The sequence below is a fragment of the Centroberyx affinis genome, unplaced genomic scaffold (genome assembly GCF_046629955.1).
Source record: "Centroberyx affinis isolate AG114_WGS23_722 - 3 ecotype Tasmania unplaced genomic scaffold, CSIRO-AGI_Caff_v1 ptg000576l_1, whole genome shotgun sequence".
Classification (NCBI taxonomy): Eukaryota; Metazoa; Chordata; class Actinopteri; order Beryciformes; family Berycidae; genus Centroberyx; species Centroberyx affinis.
Window position 1 is genome coordinate 27,350 of NW_027279216.1, and position 14,911 is coordinate 42,260.

General features: G+C 42.7%; 1 protein-coding gene across 1 annotated transcript; it reads left to right on the forward strand.

The window, feature by feature from the left end:
- The first annotated feature begins 9,786 nt into the window (after positions 1-9,786).
- Positions 9,787-11,077, forward strand: LOC139643189 (NAD(P)H dehydrogenase [quinone] 1-like). The gene is made up of 6 exons (XM_071518369.1): positions 9,787-9,790; positions 9,966-10,133; positions 10,206-10,336; positions 10,409-10,522; positions 10,594-10,695; positions 10,778-11,077. Exons 1-6 carry the CDS (start codon positions 9,787-9,789, stop codon positions 11,075-11,077), a joined length of 819 nt encoding a protein of 272 aa, XP_071374470.1.
- The last annotated feature ends 3,834 nt before the right edge of the window (positions 11,078-14,911 follow it).

A 14,911-nucleotide genomic window follows, 5' to 3' on the forward strand; every position in this document is an offset into this window, starting at 1 on the left:
ATACCAAAATACAGTCCGTGCGGTGCCTGCAGGTGTAGTAAAGTTGTCTCTTTGAGCTCCCCATCGGTCCCCATGCTTCTGTTTTTCCGGTCTTGATTCAGTTCAGTCGAGATAAAGAGCTCAAAACGGGACATGAGATTAGGTTTGAGGTCGGGTGACAAACTGCCCCGCGTCCTGTCCGTCCTCCTCCCTGTCGTTCATCATGCCAGGTGCACATCACACTGCATGCTGGCGGCTATCCTTCAGTCTGAGGTGACAGCTCGGCTTGTTGATCTGTCAGCCTCCTGCTCTCACTTTCCTCTCAACCTCGCTTGATTGTATTGTGCGCAATCTTCTCGTCCATAAAGACCGGAGTGAAGTGACGACATGCAGGATAATATGAGATGCTGTGTGTTGCCTAAACCTCTCCCCCTTTTCTCCTCCCTTGTATCTTTCATCCCCCTGTGTGCAGAGCCTCTATCAGTCAGAGTTGTCCTCTTTGTTGTTTTAGGTGGAGACATTTTTACCCATATTTGCAGCCTTATCGACTGGGCATGGATTGATTATAGTCCTAAACGTGAAACTATTACCAATAACGTGATCTTTTATAAAAATCAATCACAGTATCCTATCAGTATAAGGTCAAGTGAGCACCTGGGTCTTAATAGAAAGCAAATTGAGTGAAATGTGCCTTTATGGTCTCATTTCCAAAACACAAATTGCCTCCATCACGGATACAGGCTGAAACACCTGCTGTCGTCCGACCATTAAAACTTAAAGCCAACCATGGCAGGCAAAGCAGAGAGCAGCTCCTTTAGGCCGGCCGACTAGAAGAGGATATTTATTATGGATCCAGGGGAAGGATGGGTCAGAGCCGTGCCAGCGCTGGACGTGGTGCTGGTGACGAGATTGGGTTTTAAAAGCCCAGCGGGCCTGTATACGGCTGGGGAGCAGTAAACCATAGGACACAACAGAGAGTTTTGTCACCTCATAAGCTGTAAAATTTCACCAGGGCACCTGCTCTGCCATCTCCAGCACTTTAATAGGCCCAATGCTCATAGAGCCACCTAGTTAAGAGATGGAGGCATAGGATAAACAATCTGTAAGGGAAGTGAATAGAGGGCGGTACAGTAAAACTGCTCCTCCACTCAAGCGAGGAAAAAGAGATGGACAGCACGCTCAGTGAAGGTTACTCTACCCACAGGCGTGTAAGTGCCTTTTATTACAATAGGACATAAATATATTTTACCATATAAGATATCGTATGGTACAAAAAAAGCAGCAAAACCGCATAAAGCCTCTCCATGGATACTGTGGTTCAGTGTGTGTCTGCATATGTATAATGTGTGTTTGGGAATGGGTGTATATGGTTATGTGTGGTAGGTGTGGGGTTATAGCATTTTTTTTAATCCACTCATCTCTTAGAAGGCAATGTCATTGCTAATCATTACTAACATAATGATGGTGAGTGAGTCACCTCGACCCTCCATCTTTATACTAACGGTGGAAAATATTTCAGACACTGTTAGCGATTCTACAGTAGATGCTCAATTGGGATCATGTGTGGTTATTGAGAAAGCCTTGGCATATGGCTAACATCATTACCACTCTCTTCAAACCACCAGGTGACCATTTGTGTCTTATGTACTGTATGTATTAAGAAATGTCATCCTGGACATGCTGCTCATCCCAGGAATGACATGCATGATGTGATGAAGGTGATCCCTCACAATTGTTAGGTTAGTAATGATTAGTATTTGCCTAGTCTTCTCAGAGATGAGTGGATTGATTCTGGATTGATGCAGGCCAGGAAATACACACCATTACAGAACACCTCACTTTGGTTGGGCTTTGTTGGTGTTTCCTTGATTTTGGCCATATGTTGTATGTTGACGATCTGATGAAGCTCTATTTGAACAAAGGCTCAGGATTGAATAATGACAACAGCCTCTAACACAATACAGAAGGCTTTTTTTCCCAGTACTACTGAATAAAGCACCAAATGGAGGGCTTTTAAACTAGATGCAAAGCACATGCACAATCTAACTCTAAAAAAGATTGGAAACAGCAGAGGTGAGAAAGAGACATATGGCATTATGTAGCTATACCCCTATCCCAATAGGATTTAAGGGGTGCCATGGGAATAGTTTTGGCATGGTGGTATATAGCCACTCTGTCAAAATGAAAGCACTCTGTCAGTCTCAGGGAGAGGTGAGGGTCAGAGGGGCTGGTGTGTACATGGTCACGAGCGTGTGCGGTGAGTATAGTGTGTGTTTCGCTGTAAACCAGCTGTCTACAGTAATTGCAGCACAGACTGTAACAGTCTGCATCCTCAGATTCCATAAAAAATAAACAGACATGGAACAGACTGCGCATCAGCTAAGAGGCCATGGGAGAAGGGTGCACTCTTGCAGTTCAAGGCAATTATCTCATATGGTATGTCTGTCAAAAACAATTGCATGTCTACTACAAAGCCAGTTTTATCCTACAGAGTCAAATACTCATCAGAAAGTGCTTGTTTTAGAATAATATACTGTATTACCAAGTATGACAGAATTACCATTGGTTTGCTGTAGGAATCGTAGTCTTGGCAATGGAAAGCTTCTTTTCCCAAGGCATAGTCCTGTCCAGAGACAGCAGACTATCTGGCTGTCATGCTGACAGGAAGGATGGATCACGTTTATTGATTTTTATTGATTTCCTATGTCACCTTTAGGTAGGATGACATATTAGGGGTGCTTTGAACAGTTTAATTTGCCATAATTACCGAATCAATGACGATTGATTCTGCCAATCTGTGTCTGTATAGGTTTTTGTATGACTGGTCAGGCCCTTCCCTTTAGTTACAACAATGTGAAAATCAATGTGTAATGTAGCAATAATATCCCATATAACGGCTGTGATTTCAGCAGAATCCCTTGTGACCATATTAGAAGAAGACTTTCAGGTTCTCTGCCCTTCGCCACACTCCATCTTCCCCTTCCCATCTCTTCCCTTTCCTCTTGTGTCCTCTCCTCCCCCGCTCTCCTCCAACTCTCCTGGGTGTAGCCCTTGCCTGCCTTGCCTGGACACCATCTGTTTTGTCATATAAAAGGATAGAGCCCCAAACCTCATGTTTTCACCTCCTGCCTCATCTGTGTGTGTGTCTGTGTGTGTGTGTATGTGTGTACTGACACCCACAATAAAACAAATGGAGTGTTTGCATTACATTAGCTAGACGAAAATGTATGCATCTATGTTTAGGCACGTATGATGTGTACATTTCAATTAAAAAGAAGTTTGTGTGTGCATGTGTTTTGCATGTGTATGTGCTAAATATTATGTGTGTGTGTGTGTGTGTTGGTGTGTGTGTGTAGACCTATGTGTGTTCATTGTCTCTCTCCCATGAGCCTTGAATTTGTTTGAGGACCATCTGTTACTCAGTATTGGACATTTTCCTTCTGCATCCTGGTTTCTTGCTGTCTCTCACTTTCGGTCACTTTTATCTCCTAAAATGTGTGCAAATGTGGCAAATTGCCACAATTTTTCAAGCTTTCATGCCTAAATGCTTGTTTCAGGTGTCATCTCTGTTGTAGGAGCATCAACACTAACAAATCACACATACTGTAGATACAAATAACTTGAAATTGTTTCATTTTCCCTCTTCCCTGTCTTCTTCCACCCCGTCCCTCAACCCGCCTCTCTGTCTGGTTACCATCTGCTGTCATCTTTTGTTTCTGCTGATATGGAATCAGATGACATATAATCGATCAGCTTTGTAACCATGGCTACTGGGGTGAGGAGAAAGGAGGGAATTGAGGAGGGAAAGAGAGATGAGACATTATGGCAGTTCAGAGGTTCTCAACCTTTTTGGCACAACCTCCAGGTGCCGGTGCACACACATAGAGTCAAGAACTTTGACTTTATCTTTTTCATTTAATTTATTATTGAGGGAAGACCAGAGGCTGTACATATTAATTATTTTCAATGACAAAGGCATGCATTGCAAAGTTACGAACATGAATAGCGTATTTGTGGAGATAAAAAATGAACAGGAATGGAACAGGAATGAGACATTGTTTTAGTTCAAGGCAATTATCTCACATCCCATGTTTGTCAAAATAATTGTCTGTCTTCTACAAAGGCATCTGTATCCTCATGTATTTGAGTAATGTACTACCACATATGACAGAGTTACCATTGCCTCAAGTGGTTCACTATAAGAGTCATGGTCTGTGAAAAATGTTATTATTGAAGGGACACCAGAGGCTGTAGATTTTAATTATTTTACATGAAGAAAACATATGCATCACAAAAACTGGGGACATTTTTCATTCTCACTCTTTCAATGAAAATCCGCCCCAGCATCATCCTGTGAACCTTTGGATTGATTTAGTTTGCATATACTATGTGTTACATTAAAAAATACTAATAGTAAAGGATGTAGCATACATTTTGGAATAGTACATTTTAATATAATATAATTCAATGGAATAATTCCCTTGTCTTCTCTTTATTCACAAAACAGACAATCCATTTATCCATCTAGCCACCTAACAACTTTCACAGATTTTTCTTTCCAAGTTGGCACTTAGTTCAGTCTTGTTTTCAGGCCTCTATACACAAGATGACCAAACTGTACTGTAATTGAAAAACAAGCATGAGAAAGTGGATGAGGCAGAAAAACAAACCCTTGACAAAAATATAATTGACACAGAAGAGCATGAATGGAAAAGCAGAGTAGATGGATTTGCTCTGGGCAGACTGCACAGCTGAGAACAACACTGGGGAATACCCATGTTTTTCCCTGATAGAGAAATGTGAATGTTAGTTCCTTCATACTTAAAAGCAGTCACTTCAATTAGCTGTGTATACTAACTACTTAAATCGTACTTCAATTTAGGCAATTCAGTTAGACAGTATTACGGAGGACACCTGTTTCTATTTCTACAGGGGAATTTAGTGGAAAACGGAGAAGCATACAACATGTTAATGTGACAGAGAAGACAAAGATACTGAAAGAGTGAGACTTTCTCTTCAATCACATTGCAGAGAATTGACACAGGACGCATTGACAGCAGACAACTGCTATCTGGATCCATGAACTGTAACATTCATTAGTGCTCCTACTGTAAGTGCACACAAGGACTTTCAGAAGACTCTCTGTTATCCCCTCCATTAACAGTGTAACTCAGAGTTTGCTGTAACATACTCTGTCACAGTTGAGTGAACATCACTTCAGCGGTTTGCCTTGAGGGGCTTCGGCTTAAGAATCATACCAGGCCTGCAAACATACAGTAAGTGCCTGATTATCCCCATGAGGAAAGAAGAGAGGGGGGCGGAGAAAGAAAGGTGAGCACAGAGACAAGTAAGTCTACATTTAGAATGAGAATGAGATGAAAGTTGGACTCCTGAGATGCTCCCATGTAGCTCTAATGCATGTATCCTGTATGTATGCATACGCACAAGCACAGGCACACACACGCAAACACACACACACACAAACCACGAGCACATGACCTCGTCAGTATATGGCCACACAATATATTTTGAATCTAATACCCTTTCAGCCCCGAGAGAGGCACTCTGTCCTCATGGTTCCCATCCAACTCAGTGCAATCTGAGTGTACTTCACAGTCCAACGACCACTTTTGTTTATTGAAATATATGAGGGAAATCTGTATGCATGTCTATGCCTGTGTGTGTGTGTGTGTGAGAGAGAGTGTCTGTGTGAGTATAATTGTTTGTGGATAGGTGAAAGTTTGGGGTTTTGAGGGTGGGGAGTACTTACTGTATGCTGTGCTGGCCTTCGCTGCCTCCAGACAAACAGATTATCTACCTCTGCACAACATCCACTTTCCTCCATCGCCCAATCTTTTTTGGAATTACAAGAGGCAGGTACCTCTCCTCATTTTGGGACAACCTGTTGCTAGGTAACTTGGGGTCACAGCTGTTGGCTATGCCAGACCCTTATTGCCTCGTTATGGCTGAACTGGGGGCAGTCTGATATAAGAACAGTCAGATAGGATGAGCTTGGCCAGGAGTGCAGATGTATAAAATGCTTGGCCAAACCCATGCCAAACAGAGTGTCTGGTGCATTTGTCATGGCTATATTGAAACAATTTTCTGCAGCTAAAATGAAAATACCCAGCTAGGAACAAAACAAAACAATACACCGCCATCAGGCCTGAGCTGCCTGTGTTTGACCAGCCTTCAGGTGTTTACATGGATCTAGATCGATCTAGATAGAGACTTCCCCAGGCGCGTTGTCAGGAAGTGAAGGTGAGAGAATGGTTAGATTACACTTTACTCCCTTGAGGCTCGCACTGTCCCCCTTCATTATAATATGCAAATGAGAATACCCTGATGTAGGAATAACCAACATTTCATATTTTAATAAACTCTGCAATTTTTGGAACTCAGAATTGTGTCATTGGTGCTATTTTCGGTCTCAAGTGTGTCACTTGTTAGCCGGTGTGCCTCAAATCTAATGCAAATATGCCACATCAACTTAGAATTAGTATGATGCACCTTGAGATCAGACTACAATGCCTGCTGGGACATTTAAAAATGTCTTGTACTGGCAAGTTCACACTTGGATTTGATGTGTTAAATATCAGACACGATGAAGAAGACTGCCAAGAGGCCTCCTCACCATGTTCACTGCCTTTTTTTTTTATTCCTCTGTGTGTCTAAACCTTAAAAAAAATAGTCAGATGATGATTGGACTGAAGGTGGATTACATCCTGGATATGAATTTTGAAAGTGATGTTGAAGGGGTCATATGTTAAATGTGGCAAATGATTAGATGACTACTAAGTCAAAAAGAAAATGCACCTGTAAAGCAACATGAACACTCTGTCAATAGGCTCAGTCACCAGCTTTCTTTCACTTTGCAGTGTCTCACGAGACTTGGTGTTATGACAACATGAAGTTCCTCTGCCACTGGCTTCCACTGTGTGCCAATTATGCTCCTTCCATCTGTTGTACACATCTCCACTCGAGCCGTATATATTCACTGTTGGCTACTGCTGTAGTGTCACAGAGATGCAAGGTAAAAGAGGTTTCCACATGGTCTTCACTCACAAGATATATATCTGAGGATACAACCAGTGATTTCGCACTGTCTGCCAGCATTTGAATATAATGCAGAACAACACTACTGCACTACTCTCAAAACACACACCTGTCAGGACAGATCAGGCCAAACTTTTGGAGGCCACTTCTGTTTAATTGGAAAATCCTCATAACACCAAATGTTTAAATCATGGAGGCAGCATTTTGATATCAATTTGATAAAAATGAGCTCTTGCTCCAGATGGGCATGATGTTGTTTTCAAAACTCACAAAGTTTTATTATATCGTACAACTACAAACTTTATGTGAATATCCAACAGTGGTGCACCTGGTACCATGTCAAAGTCATAAAGAATGGTTAGAGATGATGAGATAATTCAGTGAACAATCATTGGAATCCTCTTATGATTTCCTTTGCTGCAGATGATACTCCCTCTCAAGGTGGCCCTTTGTATATCAGGAAATATCAGTATATGCTGCTCCCTGGTGGAGTAGCACATATAACAAGTTAATTGCAGGAATTTAATTTCACTGGAGTTATATCTTATAATTAGATCTCTTGGTTGTGATAATAAAACAGGAGAGAAATTGCCAGCTTTAACAAAGATATTCAAGGTTTTGTAAGAGGCCGCTACACGAGGTGAAATTTCTCTGACTATCATGCCTTGAATGACTTGGAACTTTTTTAATTTGTGTGCCCGCCAGGCAGCAGAGCAGAGACTGAGCCAAAGGATCACAGTAAATCCTGGTGCAGTGTTTACTCGTGGCCATTCCAGTGATTAGATCAGTGACATTAATCTGTTAAAGGTTGTAGTTTGCATGCTTTACAGAGGAACTGTTCTGCCGGTATATAGCCACAATTCATGACTCACCATCTGGATAGCTATTACTCACTTTGGCCTTAACCTCTGTGAGCCTTGGCAGACAATCACACACTGTGATTAAACCATAAACAGCACCAAATCAATCTCTCAACTATAAGAGCACTGAGGATCTGTCCCCATCTAGTGGTAAACTGTAGGAAGTAAATGGGATCTTTGGTTGTCATATTTTCTGGATGGTAAGACAGCAACAATGTTGCACTTATGACATTTACAAGAAAGAGTATCTTGTTTTAATTTTGTGGCAACTGTGTATATGTTGTTGTTGTTTTTTTTTATTAGTTTTTTATTTTATTTATTTACAATGTTATATGATAGAATTTGCTCTAACAATATGTATCCCCTTCAACTTGTCCTTAACTGCAATATGTGAAAGCATTATTGTGTGTACAGTGACAACACTAACAGTCACTGTTTTCAATAGGCTATGTGTATAAAATTGCCATGCACACATTACCACAACGCCGTATTTTTCTGTGCTGGCCACATGAGGGCGCTGTTGGCTATATTTCCATATCATTTTGCAAGCTTGGTGTACACTAAATCTGTGTGTGAGCCTTTGCATGATTTCCTTTGCATGTAACTTTGTGTGCCCTGTGTACACTCTGTAAACTTTGTCAATGGTTGTGATTATATGATGCTCCTTTTGTGTCTTCTGTAGTGAAATACACCAATATACCAAATAGACACATGCAGGGGAAAGCATGAAAACATACCTGTGGGCCCAACACAAGCTATATCATGAAAACAGGCTGAGATCATGTAGCACAGTACATCACAAAACCATGAAAACATACCTCCCAGCATAACACATGTGATCCTGTCCCTTCACAGCAGAGATAATGCAGCCAGAAAGTATACCAGCATACGTAGTGTGGTGATGCGGCACATGACAATGGGCTGTAAAGATGAAAAGAGTCCTTATAAACACCACAATGCCTCATAATTGTATATTTGAACAATCCAAGGAGCAGCTTGACTTCGGAGTCCTTAAAACTCAAATCACTTGAAATACTCAGTAAGTGAGAAGAAAGAACACAAAGAGTAGGAAGAAAGAATACAGTGAATAGTTGACAAACCATATCCATATGAGTCTCACTAATGTGCTGTCTCATGTGGAGTGTTTGCATGCATGTGTGCCCATGTGCTAATATGTAGCAGTTGTTCAACAGTGGCCCCCCACCACCCGACAGTGGCAGGGTAGATGGGAGTTAGGAATGTTTTTGGTCCCAGATGTGTGCCAGCTCACGCTTGCCTTTGATGCCCTTCGCTTTTGGTCTTTTTTTACAGGACAACATCCGTGAGTGGGCTTGACCGCAGGCAACTGCTTCTTAGACGAAAGTAATGTTAAGTAAAACAGAGCTGAAAACCAGCAGCAGTAAAGTATTGAGCCATTCAACCACATTTGCTTCATGTGGCTCCTTGACATCAGGCACTGCACACAATTGTTACACATACTGAACACAGACAGACACATAAAGACGCATACACACTCACACAGAGACCCAAAAGACACAAAGGCAGAGACATGCAGACACACACACACACACACACGTCTGTGAAGGGAAAGCAGGTAGCTCTAACAATGCTTGGTATATGTATCTAACTGTGAATTGTGTGTTCATCATGAAAACAGGGATGGGCAGAGTAAGTGTAGATGTGAGGTATGAGAGAAGATCCCATGACTGGATTGGCTGATTGATTAGTTTGATTGCTGATTGACAGGCAGCTGTGAGAGTGGGAATGCGCCAGAAGGATAGATGTATAAAAACAGCAGCTTTAGCCTCATCTCACAATGAGCTGTGTTTCCTCCATTAACACACCAGCAAAATCTGTAGTTCATCATTTGCAGTAGACATCTTGTATCACAATGGGTGAGTTTGCTGCTCTGCTGTGTTTGTCTAAGAACTGCAGAGAGTTTTGATGGTTAACTCAAACTTTGTTTAAGCTTGGACATTTTCACAACTTGTATTTGTTTATTAAATATCATTTGCTGACTTCATTGCTGAGCTGATGTGCACTTGGTCTAACCTGGATTACCTGTTTTAGCAGCAAAGAAAGTGCTGATTGTCTATGCCCATCAGAGCCCTGGGTCATTCAACGCTGCAGCCAAAGATGCTGCTGTGGCGGCTCTGACTGCTCAGGGCTGCACAGTGGAGGTGTCCGACCTGTACGCCATGAAGTTTAAGGCCACCGCTACTGCTGAGGACATCACTGGTATGAATTTCAACTTGACAGACTTTGATTTGCTCTTCAGGCCCATCAGAAACTTGTTTTCTGTCTCGGCAGGAGAAGTGAAGAATGCTGAAAACTTCCAGTATGCACAGGAGACCAAACTGGCGTGGGAGGAGGGAAAACTGTCTGCTGACATCACTGAAGAACATCGTAAACTCACTGAAGCTGACCTTGTCATCTTTCAGGTATAGTCTAGAGGACAACATCATGTTGCCTTCAACTCTCTACGTTACAGCTAACTTGATGCTACTTCTCAGTTCCCCATGTACTGGTTCACTGTTCCTGCCATCATGAAGGGCTGGATGGACCGGGTGCTCACACTGGGCTTTGCCTACACATCAGAGAAGAGGTATAGCCAGGGAATCTTCAAGGTAAGGTAGCCAGTCAAGAGGTTTGCATTAATGTGCCCAGTTTGGTTTCTAAATTGTCATTTCCTCTTCAGGATAAGAGGGCCATGCTGTCATTCACCACTGGATCCCAAGAGTCCATGTTCAGTGCAAATGGCATCAATGGAGACATGAACGTCACCCTGTGGCCACTACAGGTATCTTTGGGTCCTTTCCTGGACAAGTGAAGGGGGCATTAATCAATATTTACATGTAACACCAAATGTCTGTCCTGTCCAGAATGGCATCCTGCACTATTGTGGTTTTCAAGTCCTGGCCCCTCAGATCTACTGGGCTCCATCCCACATCCCCTCTGAGGCCCGCAGCACCATGCTGGAGGCCTGGCGTACACGACTGCAGGGCCTCCTGGGAGAAACGCCCCTCTCCTTTACTCCCTCTGACTGCTTTGATGGAGAGAAGGGTTTCCAGCTGAAGCCCGACATCCAGGAGAAGCATGCCAACAAGGAGTTTGGCCTGACAGTGGGAACCCACCTGGGCAAGCCACTCCCACCCAACAGCCAGATCAAAGCTGGGGTCTGAGGACTGCTGGGTCCTCAATTAATGTCATGTCTGCCTTAACTGTATATAAAGTGTTGCACAAATAAATGGCTTCTTAAACTGGTGTCAGGCCTAAATATTCTTTGTTGAGATTAAATCTCTAATACTGGAAACTAGAACTTGAGAATCTAATCACTGGTTTTACAAAGGCACAATATGAACATTTTTGGCCAATCTGAACAGATTAATCTGTTTGCCAGCCACTACTGGCACAGGAAACTTCAGATATTGAGGAGCCTCTGGGGTTTTGCTTTGCCCATGTCTCTACTGAGTACTAAAGTGCTCAAGTTCTACTCTCTGCACTTGACTATGAAACTACTGGCCCACATTAAACTGCAGTCTCTGTACCGACAGTTGGAAAGAATCGTATCATCTTAAGATGACTGACTAGATGTGCATGCTTTGAGGCCAGGGGTTTACACACTTGGATTAATGAGCGAGGGAACATAACACTAACTTTTTTTTTTTTTTTTTTTAGCTAGCCTGATTGACAGGTGTTTGGCTGCTGCTCATATTCTAGTCCCTCCCACCAATCACAGCTTTTCAAACACCTGGCTATGATTGGTTGAAGAGACTTTTAAGTAACCCACCTGGGCAAACCACTCCCACCCAACAGCCAGGTCAAAGCTGGTGTGTAGATGGCCTAGTGCTGAAGACTGGACTTTAGGTTCTGTGTGCGCAACAAAGCTTGTAGTCCATTCTCTTTCTGCTTCTTGGTTACTCAACTTAGACAAGTGTGGTAGAGGCTATGACTCGAATGTTTGGGTCAATCGAGTTAATGTCTTAAATGTTTGGATTGACATGGTAATTTTCAACAAATCAAACTCGAGTCCCACATGCCACCTGGCACCATGTAGCTCAAGTGTTCCTACTCCCTCTGTACAGACACGCTGGTGATCGAAAGAGTCTGCTAATGTGCAGGTTTGGGCCCTACTCAGCAACATAAGTGGCCTAGCACTTTTCCCAGAGAAGCAGCTTTTGTTTGGGTATGGAGGAAATGAGGGAAGGGGGGTATGGGGCACTTGAGGAAATGGGCTTGCACTCTGATGTACAGACTGCAGCCTGTGACATAGGAACTCTTGACAAATTTCACAGCTGAGGTCTCACAAGGTCACAATGTGTTTGTTTACAGAGCCAGATCTAGTTTCACAATCACCTGTGTCTCTGGAGCCAGTAAATGTTCTGATCATTTCCTCCTTTCAAATATTTGCAGTCTAAAATAAGAAATTCAGTGATCCTGAATCCTACACAGTGACTTATTTGACTAAGAGGTCTCTTTTCTGTGATTCCCATGTGCTGCTAAGACTTGGAGCTTCTTAGGGGGGAGACGCCTGTTTCATCTGAGCACACACACCTTTCCATAGTTTACCATATGGCAGCAGTAGATGAGAATGTGGTCATATCATTTGTTTTGAAGAGCAACTACTGCCAGCCTGAATTGCATGAATCACTGTGCATTGATCCACCCCCCATCCATCTTGCAATTGAAACTTGCCACCAAAAGCATTGTACAGTTAAGGGAAGCAAGGGGATGCTGGTATATCAAATGATTGTTTCTTTTCTGCCCTATTTCTTTTGAAAAGCATTTAATCTATATGGATCATTGTCCGAGACAGACAAGAGAGCCGTAGTGATGGAGTTAGAATTGACTGGTATGGGGGCATGGTGTGTTTATGTGTGTAGGGAGATCACAGTCTCCAGTCCGATGCCCATCCTGCTCTCCCATTGTCCATCCCAGTTCTCCCACCCTGGCTAGTGGAAAGCCATTCTCCACTGGCTCAATGGGAGGAAGTGGGCACTCTCTTCCCAGGCACAGAGCAGTTGCTCTCCGGAAAAGCAGTTCTGCTCTATTTGAAGCTCAAATACACACATTCATTCAGAAAAAATTTAGCCTTAAAATGTTCAGAGGCAGGTGGACTTCACATACAAACAGGCACTATACTCCCCCACCACCATTCTATTAAATGTACATGCAGACTTTTTTTTAACGCGGAGCTAGAATTAAACGGAAATGCTTCCCATATTTTAATGTATAATAACCTTGATATGCAAATCTGTGCTAAACAAATATATTGCTGCTTTTTCAAAATATACATATTTTAAAAAACAACATAAAAATATATGATACCCCAATACTGAGGCGAGGTTTGAGTGACACATTAGAAGTTTATGCAGTGCTGAGCCAAAGGAAACTGATGTGATTGATCTGTTTTCCGTTGACTGTTGGGTGTTTTGATGGGGCAGTAAATGAGTCCCTGTGTTTGCGCCAGATGTGACAGGGTTAACAACAGGCCAGCCATTGAAAACTATGACCCACAACAGGGTAGCGGTTAAGCTTGAGAGAGAGAGAGAGAGAGAGAGAGAGAGAGAGAGAGAGAGAGAGAGAGAGAGAGAGAGAGAGAGAGAGAGAGAGAGAAATGCACAAGAAAAAGAGGCAGGGTGAGAAATGAGTGGTTAAGGGGTGAAAACTGAGGGAGATTTATATCATGCAAGTGTTATCCTTTCATTCTGTCAGGGGCTACATTAAAATCTAATCAATTATCCCTCAACGAAAAAAAAACAGATCGTCTAACTGTGTGTATGTGTGTGTGCACATACGTGAGGAAAGTGAGACGCAGTTCAGGGCAGCTCTATTAAGATTGGCAGCAGGAAAGGTCTGTAACGAACCACTACCGGTGTATACCTGCCCTCCTCCCCAAAGCCCTTCACCCCGCTGTAGGAAAGGATTACGCTTTCCTCCCCTTAACTGAAGATCCAAATTCCCCCTCTCCCTTGGTCTCATAGTGTGTCCATTGTGTGTTCCCCACCATTATGGAACTGAGGAATTCACTCAGTCTGACATCTGAGCGCAATCCTCCTCTAAAGTAGGCCAATCACAGTAGATTCCCAAATCCAGTTTGTCTTGGGACACATAGAGCGACTCCCACAGTTCCTTGTTAATGAGATGAATTATGAGACTCATAGCTCAGAAGCTGTAGTCCTGTCAATGAAAAAACTCTTGACTCACTATAGACTCATGTAAATATATCTTTCAGACCTTTATGAAAGTGATTTTACTTCAGGTAATAACATGTTAGTGGTATATTGACTGCAGCAGCAGACGACACACGGCACATGAGAAGCCAGACACTAGACTTCAGTCTGCTCTGTTTACAGCCTCATGCATGAAGGGGGGTACTTTCATGGACTTCTTTTCTCAAACATTCAGGGCATAAGGTGCATGCATGTTTGTATTTGTAAGTGCATGTGTGTGTGTGTGTGTGTGTGTGTGTGTGTGTGTGTGTGTGTGTGTGCCAAAGATGTATCTTTCAGGGCACTAGGCTTGAGAGGTTAATGTTTTGTTTAACAGTTGGTTAGATGAATGATAAAGAGGTGGACTACAACAGCTGTGGAGGAACAGGACCACAAATATAGCTAAGGAGATCCTTTTTTTTTTGCAAGGTCCAAATGAAATAAGGGAAAACCTGGGTGAAAAAACAACAACAAACACTACCTCCTTCCTTCCTCCTTTTCCTGAACTTCTGGAGGACATGTCTTTCATCATTTACTCATTCCTTCCTCATCTCCATCCTTCTTTTGTGTCCTTTCTTCAGTGTGAATATGAAGGAAACCATTGGCACTGACCACATCAGGACTTTTCACACACCTTTGCTCATCAGAGATTTGAATGTTCACTGAGATGTATTCCTGAGAGGATTACACTGTATTTTACCATGTAATGGCTCACACTCTCAGATCAGGGCCCTGACAGGTACTTTACCCCGCTGGGTTTCCAGTGATGCAGCCCAGGCATGCCTGCACTTTGCAACTCTGAAA

Excerpts from the sequence above, each read along its gene's own strand:
- LOC139643189 (XM_071518369.1), top strand. Across the intron at positions 10,134-10,205 it reads TACTGCTGAGGACATCACTG|GAGAAGTGAAGAATGCTGAA; the intron begins GTATGAATTTCA and ends CTGTCTCGGCAG. Across the intron at positions 10,523-10,593 it reads ATAGCCAGGGAATCTTCAAG|GATAAGAGGGCCATGCTGTC; the intron begins GTAAGGTAGCCA and ends TTTCCTCTTCAG.